Here is a 22683-nt window from a genome sequence, read left to right as displayed (position 1 = left end):
CATAGCTTTATCATAACTCTACTATAACTATCATAACTCTATAATAGCTCTATAATAGCTCTATCATAACTCTATCATAGCTCTATCATAACTCTATCATAACTCTATCATAGCTCTATCATAACTCTATCATAACTCTATCATAGCTCTATCATAACTCTATCATACCTCTATCATAACTCTATCATAGCTTTATCATAACTCTACTATAACTCTATCATAACTCTATAATAGCTCTATCATAACTCTAGCATAGCTCTATCATAACTCTATCATAACTCTATCATACCTCTATCATAACTCTATAATAGCTCTATCATAACTCTATAATAGCTCTATAATAGCTCTATCATAACTCTATAATAGCTCTATAATAGCTCTATCATAACTCTATAATAGCTCTATCATAACTCTATCATAACTCTATCATACCTCTATCATAACTCTATCATAACTCTATAATAGCTCTATCATAACTCTATAATAGCTCTATCATAACTCTATCATAACTCTATCATACCTCTATCATAACTCTATCATACCTCTATCATAACTCTATCATAACTCTATCATAACTCTATCATAACTCTATCATAACTCTATCATACCTCTATCATAACTCTATAATAGCTCTATCATACCTCTATCATAACTCTATCATAACTCTATCATAGCTCTATCATAACTCTATCATAACTCTATCATACCTCTATCATAACTCTATCATACCTCTATCATAACTCTATCATAACTCTATCATAGCTCTATCATAACTCTATCATAACTCTATCATACCTCTATCATAACTCTATCATAGCTTTATCATAACTCTTCCTTGCACATTCCCAGGCTTCAGTTTTAATCTTTGGATATTTGGGAGCCGAGCCAGGACGGATTGAAGAGCCTCCATTTCTTTTGTATCCGCCGCCACGAACAAACTACAACCAGCAAATTGACGCAAATGCTTGATGTCACCTACAAGCCCCGCCTCCCCCGCTCAATGAATGGCAGGTTGAAATTCAACCGATGAAACGCGGCTACTGAGATCAGACCCAGACGTATGTACCCACCACTATTTTAGCAAAAGCTGAATTAAAAATCTATTTTGCACTAAATAAAGATACAGAGACATGGAGAGGAGCAAAGTTGTTCAACAGCCCATAAAAAAAACAAAAAAAACAGACAATTCTAACCAGGAAGCCACATTAGCTTCATGCTACATATGCTAACGTTAGCAACGAATGTTCATGATTAACCAGTTGCTAATTGAGTAAACGCTTAAAGCAGTACTAAGTCACTTGTTTACCTTAATAAATCCTCCCCGTAGTCCCTGTGGGGGTAATACAAGTGTTTATGGGATGATTGGAGGGTCTTTCATCTCCCCCTGGTGTCTCTGACCAGAAAACCATGTTTGCAACTTGACTGCCACCGGTCCGGAGAAAGCAATACACACTAATGGAATCACGAAGAAGAAGCTAGCATGCTAATGGGCAAAGCTAACTGCGGGCTAACGTCACTTTAAACAGTATTTACAGCCAAGTTTGAGTGAAAAAAAATATTTCCATTGTATAATTGGATGCACAGTAACCCTCTCTCCCTTCGCCTTTCCTGTCAGCGTAGTAATTATTCCCCAAGACAATTAATAAGTTAAAAAATGATAACTTGCTACGACGCCTGCAGTTGCGCTTATGGCCTCTAGGGGGAAGAGTTACTTAGTACTGCTTTAAGAGCACTTTGCCCAGTTAACTGTGAGTGTCAACTCACTTAATATATACTGTATATATATATTTTTTGAGGAGTGCCTCATTCTTTCAAGTCTGCTTTTCCACATAATGTTTTTTTAGCCGTTTCACAAAATGTATGACGTTCGGCAACACTTTAACCCGTCTAATCAGTGGACACAGACTGTCGGCATCTCCACATTTCTCTCAAGTCAGAGTGCACTCACCTCCTTCCACTGCCACGACCCGCGGATATACGGATATCGGCAATTTTAACACAGTGCTGGATTAATCTTCATGGAATATATATTAAAAAGGTCTGAAACGACGCAGGGTAGAAACAAAAATAGGACAAGCTCGTCACTGTGTTAAACTTATATGGTGTAATGATGACGGCGGAGGGATACGTGTTGATGAGGCGGCGTCATACAGGTCCACACATAAACAAAACAAGAGGTGCTCCAGAAAGAAGACAAGTCCTGCCATTACTAACGGAGAGCCTTGGAGTCAGGTTCGACCTCAACCTCTCATCTGATCACCATATCCACCATTTATGTAAAACCTCATTTTTTTTCTACCTTAGGACCATTTTCAAACTCCACCCCTCCTTCTCCCTCAGTGATGCTGAAGTCCACGCCTTTGTGTCCTCCAGGCTGGACTGCTGTCATGCCCTCCTTGTCGGGATCCCAGGCAGGAGCGTGCAGAAGCTTCAGCCCATCCAGAACCGGGATCCTGACGCCATCCTTCCACTGGCTCCCTGTCCCTGTCCTCTCCCTTACAAGATTTGCTTGCCCACCTTCCAATGCCTCCATGGCCATGCCCTGGACTACCTGTTAGAACTACTGACCCCCCCAAACCACCACTCGCCGCCTGTGGTCCACCGACTCCAACACCCTTAGACCGCCCAGGACAAAACTGAGCACAGTGGGGGACAGGTCTTTTCAGGCTGAGGCTCCACGGCTGTAACATACCAAATTCTCTCTCTCATCCCGAATCACTAAATCCATTGAAATCTTCATCCTCTGTGTCACGTCTGAACAATCGCCTTGGAAACTACCTGGGCACGGAGGCAGAACTGCATCGTTGACAAGCCTCTCCCGGCAGCACGTTTTTCGAGCTCTCATTTGTGAACTCGTTCCTCTAGCTGTTGTTTTGTTTGCGGTTTGTGCGTGAATCATATCCAGGCGCTCCTCAAACCTGCCCTACCTGTAAAGGACTTTTGCAATCAACGAGAACAGTTCCCGTCTTTCCACTTCTGGTACTAAAAGTGAACTATTTCCCAGACAGCGTAAGGACAAATATCACTGGGGGTCATTCTCTCCCCCTCTGGGCAGGAGCTGACAGCGGACTCTCGACGGGGCTGACCTTAACAAGGCGGCAAGTGGCCATCTCTGCCATCTGTCTCCGCTCCTCTGCTACAGACACGGTACAGCTTTTTTTCTCCGCGCCGCTATTTTAAAGCAGCAGTTCCCAAACCGGTGGAAAAGTGTCCACATGTCAGGCCCGTGCCGACGTCTGAGCGCGGAGACAGCCGCCAGACCGGAACGTCCTCCGGGAGGGAAGGTTTCGGGACTCGCGCGTCAAGCGGCGGGATGTCTATTCTCGGCGAAGTGGATTTTTTATAGACACGTCCAGGATGGGAGTCTAAACCGGGAAGGATTTTGGGCAATTTAGATTTGGAAACGCTCAAAAACAGCAGGTGGATTTGTGTTTTGAAGCTTATTTCGGTAGGATTTCAGTTAAATTAAAACTCAAACTTTAGCAAAACATTCCACTTGTTTTCACCTACGCTCGTCAATGTAAAAAATGTTCCAACCATTTGACAGAAATCAAGTAACAAAGGCTCTTGTGCTTGTTGTTTGGTCCAGAGTGTTGCTTTGTTTTCTTTTTCGGACTATAGACATAGTAATTCATGCATGTCTTTTGTTCAAAGTTGGTGGGGACGGTCAGCTGGAAACTGGACTTTAACAAAATGTCTGTCAAACTTTTGCCTCGCTATTTTGTGTAAATTACGAATGATGTGTCTAATGATGCGTCTGGGAAAAGGTGTTGGATTTAGCCATTTTGAAATGTGGTACACAATGTCAGCAGTCTCCATTTGCAAACACAGTCAAACAAGCTACACAAAGAGAAAAGGTCACACGCTCTAGTATTTGCCTTGTAGATCCCCTTTGCTGTGGCGTTGTTTTGATACGCTTCAGCTTTGTCAAAAGACCTACTGTTGCGCTAAGATCTTGTACTGATGATTTACTGTATAAGTAATCTTCAAATAATCACATTTCTAATGTGATTAAAGCAGTACTAAGTAACTCATGCCCCTAGAGGCCATAAGCGCCACTGCAGGTGTCGTAGCATGTTGCTGTTTTTTACTCATTCATTTTCCGTGAGAGTAAACACTACGCTGGCAGAAAAAACAAAGGGAGAGAGAGATATTGTACATCAAATTACACAATGGAGATCATTTTTTTCACTCAGACTTGGCTGTAAATACTGTTTAAGTGGCGCTAGCCCGCATTTAGCTTTGCCCGTTAGCCTGTTAGCTTCTTCTTCGTGATTCCATTAGTGTGTTTTGGGGAAAGCTGCAAGTGTTGTTTTCTGGCCAGAGACACCAGGGGGAGATGAAAGACCCCCCGATCATCCCATTAACACTTTATTACCCCCAGAGGGACTACAGAAAGGATTTATTAAGGTAAACAAGCTACTTAGTTCTGCTTTAAATCTTTTCTATTAATTTAAGTGCAGAAGAAAATTGCCTGGTGGACAGATTTCTCTAATTACTTACTCCCATCAAGGATAAATTCTTGTTTTAAAAGTGCTTAATGGAGCTTTTTATGTGAAAAAACAAAACAAAAGTTGTAATTGACTTTTAGTGACCCAGTGGCTGTATGGGTGGTCAGCACGGCCCCTTTAGTTTTGATCACAGTGGCCTCTGTATTGTATGTTTTCTGGTGAGAGGGTTTGTCAGCAGTGAAAACTCAAAAAAAAATGTTCTTGGAGAATCATAGAGGCCACTGTGATGGAAAATAAAGGTGGTTCTATAAAACTTCTATAATGGACATTTCAGAACGTGTCTCTCATTTCTTGATTACTTTTTACAGTGCGTGGCTCCAGCACATCCCAAAGACTTTCAGTGGGGTCAAGATCTGGACTCTGTGGCAGCCGATCCATCTTCGTCGGCTGAATCTACCGTTACCAACTACAGCAGCCCCAGATCAGGAAAAGGAAAGGAAAAGATACGTTTAGATGAGTTTTGTAGATCTGGGTAAAGATGAACTAGAGAAAATGCACTTGGTTAAAGCGGGGGTTCAGAGATTAACATGCAAGTAAACAACACCACCAGGTATGCTTTTAATGAGGGGACGTTTTGAATCCAAAAAGCCAGTTTAGCGTGGCGTCGGCCCATTCTTTTTTACAAGTTGTGCACCCATCCCACTCTCCGCTGTTTTTGTAATTCTCATCTATAAAACTCCAATTGATTCGAACAAAAAGCAATAAAAACACCCACGTTCTCTCCAGACAAGCGAAAGGAGCCGCAAATAATTCAAACACATCATCTGTAGGATCAATGTAAGCTCGTTCAGTGCCTCTCTGCCTCGTCTCTGCAGTGCCATATTTTCCCATCACATTTGGTTCTTTTTTCTCCGTGTCTCGGTTTGCCTGGAGGAGGATCAAGACTGATTTGTTTGGCGCAGAGCTGTCAAGAGTCCGACGCAGTCCTTGAATGGCACGCCGCGCGCCTGCCGTTATCCCGACGGTCCGTTTTGTCCGATCAAGTCTAGAGGGGCGTGACCTTGGGAAGGAAGCTTGTCTTGTGATGGGGCCATCTTTAGAGGCTCCCCAGTGGGACCTGTCTGAGGGAGTGGCCTGCCTCGCCGGTCATGTCTGGTGCCATAGACTGAAAGGTGTAGTGTCAGTTAGAGATATTTCATCAAACTGCTTATAATCACAGCTGAAATCAACTTTTTGGGGCTTATATTTATGTCTCCTGGAGGGTATTCATTTGCGCATTAGACCTGCATATTTAAGTAAATAAGTTTATATGAAGTTTCTCTGGATTTTACTACTTCCTGTCCATAATAGTCAAACTTTCTTCAATGCACTGATTAGTATTTTTAGCTGGTCTGCAGGTTCTAAGCATTCACCTTCAGATTGACCCTGGCCTCAGATGGTCAGTGATTCAGATCTCACTCACTCTGTTGTTGTGTCTCTTTAGTCAGATTCATTTCTCTGATTGCAAGAGGAAAGGTATTTGAATCTGCCGCTGGTTTCCCGCCGTGCTCACAGCTGAATGTGAGGGCTTGTGTGAGCGCACTCACCGTTGTCGACGCGCTGCTGCTTCTCGATCCTCTCCAGGCGGCCGAGCAGCGAGTCGATCCTGGTCTTTATCTGGGTCAACTCGCGCTTGATGGTCTGCAGCTGGTCCGACTTCACTGCTAAGACACAACACAGTAATGCCAGATGTTTAGTCACAATATCAAAACAAATAAATGTTTGTAATACTAAAAATAATCTGCATTTCTTTATATTGTACTGTATAAAAGTACTTGCAGGTCAGTTTGAATGTTTAGGCATACACTTTGTTGGTTAGAAAATGCAATATTGATCTAAAGCAGCTAAAACACAAATCACTTCCTGTTGATTCCTCCCACCCTCCTCCTCTTGCTTCCTTTCGCTGCACAGCTATTTCACTAAAGAGGAAAGGCTTGGCCCATGTGGCTGTAGTGAAGCTATGGCGAATGTTTTTACTCCACAATGAAAGGATTCAGCTTTACAAGAGATGGAGAGGTGAGGACAGCATTCCCTGGATATGTAGGACCTCAGGAGGAGCTTCTTTTAGGGAAAAGGGGAGCTTTTTGCAAGCTGTGGTGCTAAAAGTAGCCACTGGGAAGACTCAAAGATCCGCCATAGATGTGAGCAGTGGTGTATCAAGGGTACCAAGGGGCCCCAAGCAAGAATGTCGGTAGGGTACTGTCGGTCCTCCACACTGGGAGAGACAACGTCATTTGGGCAGGAGCGAGTCACCTGACAACTCCCATAATGCAGTTCTCTGCATACATTTTCCTCAGAACAGAAGCTGAGGTTCTTTAGATCATGAAGAGAGTTAGAATAAACTGGTTTCACTATTAGAAATATAATCTGGTGGAGCCATGAGTAAAAAAGTCTGTCCACTGCTCTTTATAAGTTAACAAAAGAGAACCATGACTCACTAAAGCAGCAGCAGGATGGGGATAAACAGCGCCACAGAGCATTGGTGGAGAGACGATGTAACTGCATCATCAAAATCATTAGGAAGACTGTGTATATCAAGCGTTTACTGCAGGCTTCTGAGAAACGAGTTGGTACATGGGCCCTTGACTGTTGGGGCCCCAGGCAGCTGCCTGTGTTGCCTTATGGCAAGCTACGCCTCTGGATGTGAGAGACTGTGAGTGGGTTGAAAGACAGCTTCAGGTTTGACTTTGATGAGTTGACAACATTGTTACATGGTACAGAGCTCGAAAAAGTGGAATCTGCTTCATACCCTCTCCATTACGTTTAAAATACAATGTTAGAGCTGATAAATTGTCTTGAAATCGTGACCCTCTCAAGGTTACTGACCCCCCAGATTTGGGAACCACTGCGACAAACATCTGATCAGCTTTGTTGCAGCAAAAATATGTACATTTTTTCGACATTATTCACTGAACCCTGTGGCCATAAGAGTGTCCTTCATAGATCTTCACTGTAGATCTAAGCTGCTCCTCTTAACCATTCCATGTGACACTTCCTAATTTCATGTCAGCATAAGCAGCAGCGTTATCAGCCTCCTCATGCCGTCTCGCACTAACGCGCTAAGATCCCATCAGCTCTCTGCCGCACGCCGCTCTCCGTCTTAATCTGGACCTCCGCGTTCGCGCCCATCTGCAAACGCCGACCTGCTGTTTGCAATTTGGAGATTAGCGTCTGGTTTACGCCCACTACGCTGTGCACCGCGGCGACAGTGGCGTTCGATACTGCCAATATGCGGATGGTATCTGTGAGCTGCCAGACGTGGTGGTAAAAGTCGGGGATTTGACACACTCATGTCTGTGCCACTCGGTGCACTGTTAAAGCCAGAGAGGAAGTCAGACCGCTCGTCTCGGGAACTTTTGATGGGGAGACTAAATGGTTTTCAAAGCGAAAAGTACATGAAAAAGGGTAGCGTTGGAAGTTGGAGTAGTGGAAGGTGCATTTGTTTCTTGGTGGTACTTACGAATAGCATTTTCTTCAGAACTGGAAGATTTCTGTTTAATCCAGGGCGAGACACGGCTCATAGTCTTAGATTCATGTTATACTTTCCTTGAAGGCCTCTTACTGGAGAACGTTGCTGAATAACTTTTATTTCCTTGCATTATGGTAACTACATTGCATTTCAAATGATTATGCAAGTGACATTTTTCTAAGATTTTCTAAATTATCAACTCAAATGAGAGTCAGCATGATTTTCAAGTCTTTAACTGTTAGAGGATAATTTGAATGTGGTTGAAAAAATTCATAAAAACTCATAGTTGTAATACATTTTAAAGCTTGTAATTAACTGAAATGGTCACTTGTTGAATTTGTAGCATTAGGAGGTCATATTTACTGAAATCAAAAGCTATTTCAATCAAAAACATCTTAACTGGTCAAGTTACATTTTAACATCATGCTTGTTGATGCTCCAAAGGTTCTCAATAGGGTTGAGGTCAGGGGAGGAGGGGGTCCACATCATGAGTTTCTTTCCTTTTATGCCCATAGCAGCCAGTGATGCAGAGGTTTTCTTTACAGCAGGACATGGTGCGTTGTCATGCATGAAGGTGATTTTGTTCGGGAAAGCACGGCTCTTCTTTTTGCACCATAGAAGAAAGTGGTGAGTCAAGTCATTTTCACACCTTCAGGGATCCTAAAGGGGCCGGCCAGCTCTCTCCCCATGATTCTGGCCCAAAACATGACTCCGCCCCCTCCTTACTGACGTCACAGCTTTGTTGGGACATGGTGGCCATTCACCAACCATCCGTTTCTGTTCATCAGCTTCAATGAACAGTTTAGGGGAGGCCGGATAGACGGTTTATGCACAACTGCAGCCTCTGGAGGGTCCTACACCTTGATGTTCGGGAGACTCCAGAGGCATCAGCAGCTTCAAATACCTGTATGCTGCTTTGTAGCAGCTGTTCTATTAAGCTGATGTATTTGTCTGGCAGAAACCGTCCTCATTGTGCCTTTATCTGCACAAACCCGTGTGTGCTCTGAATCAGCCACAAATCTCTTAACAGTACGATGATTAAGGTTAATCTTTCATGAAATATGGAAGGTTTTCATACCTAGACCAAGACATTCAACTATTTCACGCTTTTCATCAGCAGAGAGATCCTTTTTCTTTCCCATATTGCTTGAAAATAATGGTCTGCTTAACTGGGCTTAACCTGAAAACTAATCATCCCAGGTCTCTGAGATTGATGTCAATGATTCAAAGAGCCCTGAGACACAAAACCATCCATGAGTTTCATTGAAAATACTGAAATACAATTTGCATAATCATTTGTAACGCAGTGTATTAGTGTTATTTTGCAATGGGGAATAAAAAAGGCATTACACCATCAAGAAAACAAATAGTGCATATTTATTTTCCAATTGGATTTATAATATGTGATCCTTTGTTTCTGTGTAGAGTCGACCAACAAACCAGGGACTGCAACAACCAAGCCACCTTTTTTTTACTCACATTTTAAGTGTTAATTTCGCACCTTTGAAATTCTAACAAGAATCCCCAAACTTTTGTTCGAGAAGATCACACGGCGGAAGTTTAAACAAAGCAATCTCACAAGTTCAAAACGAAAGGAAACGGAATTTGCCTCCACATCGTTTCAAAGCCTTTCATTCGCCTTGTTGTTGCCAATGTTTCAGAAAAGCGTTTTTCAGCGCCTTTTAACTGTGACTGTTTTGCATCACAAACCTATTGTCAAGCTAAAATCCTCCACGATGCACACGCAGAGATGAAATGGAAGTATTTCTGTTCTGTACTGATGAAAGCGCGCACAGTAAAATGACTTCAGGGGCACGGGAAATGTTTTCATTATTCACATTTATACAAAACAAGTTTCAGATCTGCTGAAGTGTGTTGGGAGCGACTGGTTGGTTTGCTGTTCACAACTGAAAAATGTCTCAGTCGACTATCATTGACCTTGCTACACAAGAGCCAGTGGCGTGCACAGCCATTTTGAGGGGCAGGTGCTCAACCAAGACAAAAGGGCACTGACCATTGATTAACACAGCAACATAAAATGTCCAATTATGTGGACCTAATAATAAGCTAGATAGACTTTAGAGGATGATGTAAGACTATCACAAGGCTCTGCACTGAAGACTAGCACAAATACAAAATAAATGATGCAACGGTACTTTGGCCTACACTTAACACATCTGGTTTGTCCATGTCATTGCTTTGTCCATATCATAAATATGTTAAATAACAATAATCCACTGGGCTGTTCATGTTCCTGTGCTCCTCCCACAGATGCACAGTGTCCAGAGCCCAGGCACCTCCTCACCTTCTCTCTCCTCAGATCACCTCACACTGCTCTGACCCTGGTCTACGCTCAGCCCTGACTTAGACTGAGTAATACAGCTCATTTTCAGAACATTTTATAGCGCGACAAACAGAACTGCTGAAGTTACTGACTTCTTACCGCCGACTTTGTCCGGACAGTCTCGCCCCGACGGCCCTTTCGTTTCCTTTCCCCTTAATAATCCAGTCATGTTGCGCTGGCTTGTTTATAAAGTTATCAAATTTACTCAGTTTACTTCCCTCCCGTCTCACAGAGATGGGCTGTACCATCTTCTCAAACGGGGGAGACACGGGGACAGCACAGCTGCTCTTCTGTGATCAGGAGCGTCAGCGCCGCCGCTCGAGAGGCGGAGGAGGAATGAAGCGTGATTTGAAGTTGTTGAACATTAAAACTGTATTTTCAGCACATGTTGGCTCAGTAGGGCAAATATCTATGAACAATAAAAGAAATAATACTTAGTATTGGGGAGAAAAGAAAAAAGCAGGTCTTGAGAAGGGCACTTAAAGGCACAGGGCAAAGGGGCAGGTGCTTGAGCACCACCTGTCTGTGCACGTCCCTGACGAGAGCTTTGTCAAACTACACTGGAGAGACTAAATCTGATAAGCAACAGCATCAGTGTTGCGTTACCTAAATCCACATCAAAAAAGCAAAAACCGATGAGCGTGCCTTTTGATCAGAAACCACATAACTGCTTATGTGACGCGACTATGCAAACAAAGCCATCAGTCCAACCACAGCAGCATCATTCTGCAAAGTTCTGCTTCCACTCTAAAGACTAATTGAAAAGTTATCATCTTATTAACCGTTTTGTTTACATCTGACCTACAAATACTCTGTCATATATTTATCATGCGTATATTTCAATAGTTGCCGGGCAGTTTGCAGGGTGTTCGATAATGGCTGACATGTGGGCTGAAATAAACCCTGACTACATCACTGCTACACGCTGATCAGGTGAAACTTCCACAGAACCCCTGATGATTTAGACCAGGGGTCACCAACGTGGTGCCCGCGGGCACCCAGGGGCCCTTTGGGGCATGTCCAGTAGCCCTTGGGACTTTTTCTAAAGTGTAAAACACTTCATTTTCTTGAATCTAATTCTTAAAATTACAGTTATTTCGGTTCTTGTGACTCAGTATGAGTTTAAAATAAAGCTATTTTAATATAACATGGGGTCAATATCCTATAAGTGAACAGTGCACGTTTAAGTCTTTAGGATTTGTTTTTAACTGGGAGCCCTCGAACAACTTAATGCTCTTAAAGTAGCCCTCAGCTGAAATGCGGTTGGTGACCCCTGGTTTAGACTGACCTGGTTGGAAAACAGTTTTAATGGAAAGCTGTTATTCCCCTGTATGGCTCTGACTGTCCTGCGTTACCATGGAGATCGGCTGCGATACGCCAGTTTAATAAATGATTGTCAATACATTGCCAATAGTGATGATCTTGGCCAAAATATTTGTGAAACGAAAATGTATCAAAATGCAGAATATTGACCTCCTAAATGACCATGACAAAACATGACTAAAACAGCACCTTTTCAAACATTAAACACCGCAGTTCTTTGTAAATGCTGAAAGTCTTACGGTGGGATCGATTTTACTGCATGCATGACTAATCGTAAAAAAAAAAAAAAAATCCCATTTCTGATGAACAAATATTATGACTCTGAGTTTATTTAGCACAGATTGGCAGATTACAGTCTGTTTCCGATCATCGCCGCAATAACAGTAGACAACATCGCCGTGGCAACAGCCGAGCATCAAAAACAAGCCTCTGGGATCGGCGTCCTACCGCTTTTGTTGACTGCCTCATGAATAATGGCGCCCCCCCCCCCTCAGTGAAACATACGTGGGCTTCAGGCGAGCGGTCGGGGACGGCATCAAGTGGAAGTTTGAACATTGTTTTGTCACATGCAAATAACCACATGTATTTGTGATGGGCCCGTATCTCTGGCACGTCGCTGCTAATGCAATCTCACGGTTGCCACGGCGAGGGTTGTCCTCCTTCGGCGGCTTAGAAGCGTCTCAAAAACCACAAAGTAATAATAAGTTAATCTGGCTCCTCCGCGCTCAGCAGTTAGAATGTGTCATCACCAGTTTTGTCGGGAAAACGAGGCCAAAACTGACAGAGGAAGGAAACGTAATTCCCTTTGACGTGGATCAGATTTGGTCGGCGCCGCAGTCAGAGCCGGGTAAACAAACCCGCAACTTTCTGATGGAGCTTCAAGGCGACACTCTCGCAATCAGAACGCGGTTTCCTCCACGCCTTTGTGCACGCCAGAGCAGGTAGCATCAGGCAGTTTCCTCTCATGGACTTTTTTCAAGATTCTCCAAAGTGTTCAAAAATGCCGCCATTTTCCGCATTGGAATGGTTAGAGGGCAAAGAACGTGTCCTACTTTAACATATACTGCATACACTGTAATACTAATGAGGCGCACACATTATATTTAGTCATGAGAGGCAAACTCTTGACTGAGATTTGATACGTGACTTTCCTATTTTTTGTAATACTTGAACATTTTAAGTACATTGTTTTATTGTATGCTATATTGTACTTTATATGTGTAACTTAACTCTATACAGGGTTTAAAAATGTTAAAATGAAGTATTTTCCTCCCCCTGTAGAATGAGCCCAGGCCTGTTCACCACAACTGCCTCTAAAATCCTGCACTGTCGCTCAAAAAGGTGTTACTTCGGTCTGAAGTGCCGTCATGCACGAGCTTACAGGGATATTTCAGGATTTTTGACATAGGGCCCCATTTCCTAGTTATTCAGAGTGTTGCTGGTACCTGGAGATATTTTTTTTGTAATTCATGCAGTTCTTATGTTTGAAGAGTTTCGTGGCGCAAGGCAAATGCAAGGCTAGTGCATTTATACAGTGTCAGCTAGCCTAGCATTAAAAACAGTCTGACCCGCTCCACAGAGCACCTGAGGCAAATCACTTGTAACACCAGACTAACCATATAAATGTCTGTGTCCATAGAATCATTTTAACCATTTAAAATACTGTATATTTGAGCAGCTTCAGCTTCGTGGTTGTATAAGCTACGCGGCGGCGGAGTGATCTGCTATACAATACACAAACTATCCACCAGGGGGTGCTGCAGCACCTTCAGCACCCTGGGTTCCCACGGCCTTGCTGTCTGGACTCGAAATTAGCAAAATAATATCAGAACAATTGATTTGACAGGTAAATGTTTGCTTCCTTTCTCCTTTCACTCAATTTGATCTGCATTTGTGGGAAATGTGAAGATAAAGGCGCAGAGATGTTTCTTTGCGATGGTCGGAGTGAAGAGGCTGAAGCTGAATAAATGATCAGCAAACGTGAGCGTCGTCTCATAAGCGCCTAAATCACGCAGTTTTTCATTAACTGAAAAGGAGAGAGCCGCTGTTCTCGTCTGGCAGGAGAACAGCGGCTCAGGTGCCTGGATAGCCCCCCTCCCTGACTGAAAAAATCCAAACCGGCACAGCCCTACACACAGGTATCTCTATAGTCATTAGGTCCACATGTGATCATTCAGAAATCTTCAACTTCTGAAGGCAGTTGGTTGCACTAAAAGGAAAGGGGTGTAGATGCTTTTGCAGACCCCACTTTCAGATTTTATTCATAAAAAAAATGTATAAATTTCATTTCACGATTGTGTGTCACTTAGTGTGTGTCTTTCACATACAATATTGATTATATATATTGATGTTGGTGGACCATAGCGTGGGGGGCCCATACTTATGCACCCCACTGTATATCTCACGTGTATTTCTTTCTGTCGGGAAACATTCTTTTTGTAAAGAATGTAAATCATTTGTGAACAGATGAAGACAGTTTGCATTGTATTAGGACTTGTTGATGGTCATCTCAAATAGTCAATGTGACTAATAAGGGTTTGCCTTTTTCGTCACACATTGACTCTGAAGGACGGCCATGACGGTAAAAACACCTATTTCGTCACATTTTCTAAAAAGGTACCAGCGGCCAAACCTGCCCAAAAGTATCTGGAAAATCGCCTTAAGCCAGCGGACACGAACGAGTGGAATTTCCACTGTATTTTTTACCCATTCTACCAGAATATTATCTTGCAAAGTTAAATATACGATACGGCTCATAAGTTTGGGGTCACCCAGGTCAGTTCTGTAGCGTCTCTAATCAGCACAACAGTTTCCAGCAGTGCTGCATAATTGCACAACAGTTTTCTAATCATCAATGACCCTCTAACACCATTTTCTAACCCCAATGTACCTCTAGAACCTCTGCACGCATGTGTAGATTAAAAATCACCCGTTTCCCGCTAGAATAGGCATTCACAACATTAACAATGTGTAGACTGTATTTATGATTCATTTAATGTTATCTTCATTGAAACAAACAGTGCTTTTCTATAAAAAGGTTTATCCCCAAGGGAAAATTCTCTTGCAGCTTCCCAGCCACACATTCATCCATTTCATAAATACAATACATAGTCAATAATACATGCAAATAAGATAAGTCAGCAGCATTAGGAAAACCTGGAGCCATAATCAATCTAAAGTAGTCGTAGTAACAAAATGAAAAACAATCAAATAAAGCTTTCACCAGAGAATTCATGCGGTCTCACAAGGTCAAAAACTTGAAATCCATAAGGTCTGTCCAGACGCTCACACGCTGCATTACTCACTGAACCAACGACTGACTTTCAAACGTCATGGACCTAAACTGGACATATGTCAGGAGCCTGCCTTCTTATTTTTCTACGTTTTAGTGCAGTCAATAGTGAGTGAGAAAGCATCCGCCTTTTGTGCCGCCCTAACTAACACGGTAAATAATGATCAGTAAATAAAGTACATGTCCAGACTGTGACTGTAGCCATATACCTATCGCAAAATCACTGAGGTCTGCAAATACTCCTAAAGCACAAACGCATGGTCTGCTTTATATTAAGGAGAGCCTGTTAAGTATGAATAATTTATTAATAAGCATCAGTAGCTGTGGCCATGGATTACACTTATATAGATTTGAAGTGTCTTATTATGCTATTATCAACTACAATATCATGAGAAATAACAAGCTGTTTATCATGTTAAAAGGAGATGAATAATAGGCTTCTTCATGGTCTAACCTAAACTTAAACCTAGGACCCTGAGGTTGCACTTTGTCCAGATCCTTGCCCTAATTCTAAAACATTTGGAACTTGTGCCTCAAGAGGACAAGAACAGGATGAACAAACTGGCTCTGTGATCGGCCCGAGTCTGAACTCTGTGGACATTAGTGTGGACAAAAGGATGAACTAAAGTACAAACTGTTCCGTCCGTGCAGGATCAGAGTATCGTGAGTGAATTTAAAAACTCCTTCAGCTGACCGTTTTAGTTTTCTACCTAATCCAGGCATCCCCCTCATCGAACTGAACATCCCACGAGGGCCCCCCAAAAATGAGAATTCACTATTTTCCAAAATGATGTGTAACACCAAATGACAATGAAAGTTAGAGCAAAAATACTGATAGTAAAGTAGTAAATGTACACTTTCAAAATCGATGTTTTTCAGTGCACTTGTTTTGTGTACTGTGTAGGTTTCCTCTGGGTACTCTGATTTCCCCTACCACAAAAGCATGTACAATAGGCCAGGATGAATGAGGATAGAGTGTGATCGGGGGTCGACGGATGGAAATGAGCCCAAGCCTATAATAATAATAAGCCGGTGAGGCGAGCTTTAACATACACAGTCCCGACCAAATAAACCAATAAACAAATAACTGTCCATTAGATGAGATTAATGTGTGTGTTTTCTTATAGCACTCTGAGATCCACTGAATGAAAAGTGCATTACAAATAAAATGTATTATTATTATTATTATTATTATTATTATGAGGAGGTCATCGGGATATTTATTTTACCGAACACCTAACTCTAAACAGACTACTTATGCTAATACTTAATGAGCACCACTTAAGTTAAAGGTCCTATATCATGCAAAATCGACTTTTTGGAGCTTTTAACCATGGTGTTAAGCTATTTCCTTATCAAAAACACCCCCACAGTTTTTTTTTTCATTCACGCAGTTCTCAGAAATCCTCCTGAATCCTGCTCTGAGCAGCTCTGCTCCGCCCTCTCCTGGAAAACCACTGACGTCAGATTGTAACTCAAGGAAGTACTCGACGTCTGTAGTGTAATGTAATATAATATAACGGCCTGATTTTAATTTGGAAAACAGCTTTATTTCTTGAAAGAAAGAAAAAATAAATTAAAAAAGGAAGTGCCCGATGCGTTCGTGCTGCCCCTGCAGAGAAAACAAACACACCCCTGGGCGTCTGAACAGATGTCATGCTTCCACTGAAAGTTGTGAAGAAGGAGCTCTTTCTAACCTTCTCTGGACACCTGTTCTTTTTTCTTACCTAACGATAATGTCACGCGTTTGGCTACGACAGGACAGGAGTTTATTCAACCTTCCTAAAGAAGAGGACACGCCAGAAGTTGGAATTTCTTTCCGGGATTCAGTGACTGTAACTATGTCAATTCACCGATGGATGTTTGGTGAACCTTGGCCAGAACCAAAGTGAATTAACTTTTAGAACCAGCGCAATTCCCACAATAAAAACACCCGATGGAGCGGCCAGAGCGGTGAGTAAATCCAAACGCGTGTTAGCCATTTATGAAGCTGTGTTGCAGATGTCAACAACTGCATATGAAGTAACTTCACTTATTGCTATGATATTTATATTTCTACTACTGCTACGTGGGCGGAGTTAACCGAATCCAAGCGTATTGTCTTGGAAGAATACCTCCAGAAAATACTGATATTTCTCACAAAAATGATTACTTCGTCATGGTAGAGGTACAATATGTCATGTAAATGCCTATACTTTACTTTGGAATGGCTAAAATAGCATGACACAGATCCTATACTTTATTAATCTCTGTAGAGAAATTTGATTGACTCTGCATTTGACCCATCCTCGATGCCGCTGGGGCGACCTGTAGGGGAAACCGGAGTACTCAGGGGAAGCCTCGGCAGACATGGGGAGAACATGCCAACTCCACAGGTGGGAATGGAACCTGGACCTTCTAGCTGTGAAGCACGAGCGCTAACCACTGTACTGTGTTGAAATCGTTTTGTCAAATATCTCTAGATGATTATCATCATATTCAAGATCACCATCGGTATTGTTATCTCATAGCCCCAGCCCCTTACTCTGCTATAAATGGCTGAATATTTGAGTTCGATGGTGTTTTAACTGAACTAAAAATGAAAATTCCACAAAGTTCTATCTAATAAGTCTTTCTGATGTATTTAAGCCGCATAAAACCACAAGACCTCAGCTCAGAAGAGACGTCAGGCTCCAATAGCTCCGTCTGACATATTGGCTTTTTGTAAACTCCATTTCCCATAAGGCCATTTTAATCTCTCAGGAGAATCCATAGTGAAGACTTCAAACACATGACTGAGTGTGCAGAGGGAGATGGAGCACACGGCAGAGGCCAGGGCATTTTCAAAACCAATTCTCCCACGTTATTTATGGTAAACACCTGCTCATGCATTTACAACATCAGGACAGAGATTATTCAGCCAGTCCAGAAACATCATGTTTGTTTTGCACAGCGGCTCCCACGATTTTCCATCATTCTGAAGGAATTCACTTTTCACTTGTTTGTCATGAACTTCTGGTCATATGTTTTTCTGTCATTTACAGTTTTTGTTAATGATTCTGTTGTAAACAAACTCTTCTACCATGGGAAAAGCTTTTCACTCAAGAGCCACGATGGAAATGTACAAACAGACACAATAACCAGAGCCACATGGAAGAACAAAAATGAATTAAAGAGCTAACACTAACATGCGTTTTCATCTCGATTTTTTCAAGAAGCTTTCATTTGGGTAATGCCAAACTGAGTTAAGAGGTTAAAACTTGCTGACTCTTTTTAATCTAAAACAACAATAGATTGAAAACACAATAACAGGTCATCAAGTGGTTACGTATCTAATCATGCCGATCATGCTGACCTTATGTCAGGGTTCCCGCGGGGCATTAAAAAGCACTAAAAGTCATTCAATGAATGTGCTTAAATCTTCTAGGGGAGGGGGGTTTGGACAATGTAATGTATCTATCACTGCTGCTATTGAAAGTCAAGTTGTGAATAAATGATTTGTGTCAAAATCCAGGCCTTAAATGTCATTAAAACGCATTAAACTGGATTCAAGCTGGCATTAAATTAAGACCACATTTTTGCTGTATAAGTTCATTGAAAATACCAAATGTTGCTCTAAAACATGTTCAGTTGCAGTTTTGGCTGAAATTAACAACAGTTTTTGGTTTGTGCCCGTTTTGTCCAATTCTCTTTCCTCTGATTGATGACATGTTAAAGGGACAATACAGAGTTTAACAATGTTCAGTATTTTCCTCCGCCTACATGTTCCAGCCATGTCCTAATGTGTAGAATGAGCCCAGACCTGTTCACCACAACTGCCTCTAAAATCCTGCACTGTCACTCAAAACGGTGTTACTTCGGGACTGAAGTGCCGTCATGCACGAGCTTAATATAGAAGCTGCAGTTACACGTATGACCTGAGGTGGCAGTAGTGAGTATAAAATGACCAACTTGCATCTAGCCCTTATAAGAAATAGGGCTGTGCAATCAATCGAAATTCAATTACAATTTCGATTATTATACTTAAACGATTACAAAATGAGCATAATCGAAAAAAAAAAAGAAAAAAAAAGTTTAGTTTAGTTTAGTTTATTTGTTCATTTGAGCAGTTAAAATTCTGCTCAAAAGGAGTGGGCCGAAGCAAAAGCTTATAAACGCCCACCCCGAAATCATTACAATAAAAGTGTATATCACAACAGTAGTACAAAAGAACATATTACAAAGTACTAGAGCCTTGGAACACAGCATGCGCTATAATTCTTTTTATACATTTTTTTTGCAAAGCAAACTTTCATTATTTCGAGTGCCACGTGCCACGGCTCACGCTTTTGCCTGACATAAAAACAAACAGTGCTGTGTGATGATGTCATCAGGCCGCGCTGCTCAGTTTGCTTGCACAGGTGTGAGGGCTGGCCAGCAGGGGGCAGGTGTGAAACAGAGACCTCTCCTTAATCGAGGCAAACTTGAAATCATCTGTACTTTTATGACGGTTCACAAAACAACACAAAACAAAAGTCAACATTTTTTGATAAAGAAAATAAAGATACTCTTGTTTAAAGGCAACAAATAATCGTTTGAATAATCGTGATTATTATTTTTTCAATAATCGAGCAGCCCTATTAAGAAATGAAATATGTGCAGATTTTTCCCCGCAGTAGATTTGCTCCTGCCTGTATAAACCTGCTCAGACTGTTGTAATGTACATGACTACACGGCCAAGTGAAGTACATGCTGTGGACGCGTTACTGTATTTCAATCTATTTATTTCAAAATGCACATCTCTCCTGTGATCTGGCCTTGTGATTACATTAGCATACAGCGCAGGCGGCACATCCATGCACTTGTGCAGAGGACGCTCTACAGACTGGAGGGGGTTTTTATCTTAGGCGCACATCTCAAGTCGAGTCTCCTGTTTTGTGAAGTAGCCACCAGCCCTCGGGCGGCTCGCTGGCGGAAAATCGACCTTCCCCGACGATCGGCCAAAAAAAAAGCGTGCGATATCTGGACGGCGGAATCACATTGAAGTGTAACTATCTCCACCTCGGGGGGAAAGCGTCCTCCGCTCGTACACGTGGGCGGACAGAGCTCGCGTCGCCGGGTAAACACGATCATTTTCCGGATGCGGCGTTTATCTGCGGCGAGCTCGGGGGTTGGGGGGGGTGCTGCTCGCGACTTGTCCTTTTGATGATAAGAAAAAAGAAACCGAGCTATTTCCAATTTATCGGTCGCCTCTGGGGGGGCTGGGTTCTTTCGCTTTTGTGCCGTCAGTCACAAACTAAGCGGCGTCGAAAACCGGGAAAAACATAAACATCCTAATCCCGCAATCGGGCCATCGGAAGCGACGCCGGAGCCAGATCGGGAAGGAGGAGGCGGCCATTGTTATTTAATCAGGAGCGATTTAAGGGGATGAGTAATGATGTTAATTTTAGAAACCCGAGATGAACTGGAGAAAGCGTGGCTGGGGGAATGCCGGGGAGCCGCGGAATCACTGGACTGTGGAGATTAATATGGACAAAGGGAGCTGGAGCTGTGGGGATAGAGATTTAAATCTAACTCGGAGGCAAACGTACATGGGGTTTTTTTTGGGGGGGTGAAAATAACTTTTTGGTAACTACGCTGAGAGAAGAGAAGAGAGAGCAACGTGAAGACATTCGGTCAGAGATACTCCGACATAAAAGTGATCCTCTTTTCATAAATACATTCATTAATCTCCAATTGAAGCCTGAAGCTGTTAAAATGAAATAAAAAAAAAACTTCAGCTCTAACTCCAACATCTTTATCTCAGTGGAATATACACCTAAAGAATCCGTAATAGCATTTGGAATTTGGGGATTCAACAATTTTTTTCCCCCTGTGAGCTACTTGTACAACCGAGAGTAACTTGAGCTTGAGATTCCTTTTGATCTACTATGTTTAACCGCTTAACTCCCACTATAACCAAGCACATTTTTCTCCAGTTCAATTTTACCCGAATCTAAAAGCTTCTCGACTGGAGCTTACAGCCTCATGGACTTTCAAAACTGATTTAGGACTTTGGATTTTTGGTCTTTTCATTGCTTTTTTTAAATGCTTTCTTTGCTGTGTTCTCATTCTTACTTGCAGACTGTATTCAACATGCTAAGAACCAAAAGAAAACGCATCTGACATGTGACGAAGTGTGTTTAGGGATGTACAAAGTCTTTGTGGAGCTCCCCAAGCTCACTAAGTGTTTGTCTTAGACTTAATGCAGATCACCACTTCATGAGTCAACACATTCAAGTCGGGCGGCAGAATTAATAGCAGTTGAGTCAATATTACATTTTTTCTGGTCCAAACGATAAATCCTCTGCAAACAACAGAAAGTCTTCATGGGGTCTTACTCCGTGTTATGCCTGGTGTACACTGTGCATCATTTGTCTTTGCACGACGTGGGGATTGTGAAATCGTGAGCTGGTCTCGTCTCCGCTGTGTGATGGTTCAAATCGTAGCTGCGACCAAAGTTTATGGTAGTGAAAATCAGGCGGCAGACGACGTGTGTTTAGCTGAGATGGTTTATTTCTGCAGAAAAGTGCAGGGAAAGGAAAGCACTGTAAAATGCAGAATCAGAGCTGCTCATGCCTGGCCAGTGCTGCTCATGCCTCTGGCGGCGGTGTATTGTCCGCTGATGTTGTGTTTTGTCTGACAGAGACTGAGACGAGCCTTTAAAAATCTCAGACACTGCCTGAAGTCGGTCGCAGGTCGTCTGTGGTCGTACAACGGTTCTATTTCACATCTTTGTCCCGGTCTCTCTGTACATCTGACCTGCCATTTTCAGTTTCGGCTTAAAACCTTGTTACAGAGAGTTTGCGGATTCCACAATCAAGTTCTGTAATGCACTAGAGTCTAAATCACACTTTAGTAGCAAAGCACCTTTAAACATTAGCTTACCTCACCCACCTCAAGCATGCTCCCCTCCCCCGTACACTGTGTGTGTTGTTGTCTTGTGTATTGCATTGTAATTCTCCTGTAACTGTTTTAGTTGTTTCTATGACTTGTGTGTTTCGTTTTGTCCTTTGTGACATGTATGTTTCATCTGTTTCTTGTGACATGTACCGTATGGCTGCCCCGTCCATGGGACTGTGGATGGAATCTAGCCTTGAGCTTGAACTGTATTTACAGCTCCTGCTGTTCATTAATACATGCTGTCCCATTCAAATAAATATAATAAACAAAAATAAAGTCAGTAAAATCGCAATCATTTTTTTAAACATACCTTTTGTATGGCGCTATCTGGCATCATTCATTTCATATTCATTATTTAAAGGGACTACATGGAGTTTAAAAATGTTAAAACAAAGTATTTTCCTCCCCCTACATGTTCCAGCCAAGCCTGGTTTTACCAGACCCTCGTACTTACTTCATTTCGTACAAGGGTCTGGAACTTCACAATTGAGCTCTGTTATCAGGTGGGAGGGGGAACTCCACTGAAACGATTGGATCTGATTTTCGCTAGCGTTTGGTCGTGAAGAATGTAATGCGCCCGAGCTCGGCTATGCTCTTGGGGGCATTCCTTGCACATTCCAAGGCTTCAATTTTAATTTCTGGATATTTGGGAGCTGAGCCAGAACGGATTGAAGAGCTTCCATTACTTTCATATCCGCTGCCATTGCCAAACTACAACCAGCAAATTGGCGCAAATGCTTGACGTCACCTACAAGCCCCGCCTCCCCCGCTCACTACATGAGGCACTCAAAGCACTTTACAGCAAGGATCTTTGCTGTAAAGTGCTCCATTCATACTCTCATTCATACACCAGTGTACACAGACA

The 22683-nt window shown here is 42.4% G+C and overlaps 1 protein-coding gene across 2 annotated transcripts in view; it reads right to left on the bottom strand.

Moving 5' to 3' along the window:
• LOC306977581 (RNA-binding Raly-like protein) overlaps positions 1-22683 on the bottom strand; it is a 316297-nt gene that overhangs the window by 22556 nt on the left and 271058 nt on the right. The window contains exon 6 of one of the 2 annotated variants that reach the window (XM_079575973.1): positions 6038-6154. In XM_079575973.1, coding sequence (XP_079432099.1) covers positions 6038-6154 — 117 coding nt within the window. The remainder of the gene's footprint in view (positions 1-6037; positions 6155-22683) is intronic. The other variant, XM_079575974.1, reaches the window with a different exon arrangement.

This window comes from Gobius niger, assembly GCF_951799975.1.
Source record: "Gobius niger genome assembly, chromosome: 18".
NCBI classification, from domain to species: Eukaryota; Metazoa; Chordata; class Actinopteri; order Gobiiformes; family Gobiidae; genus Gobius; species Gobius niger.
The sequence above is the reverse complement of the archived record's forward strand: the minus strand, read 5'-3'. Positions and strand labels throughout refer to the sequence as shown.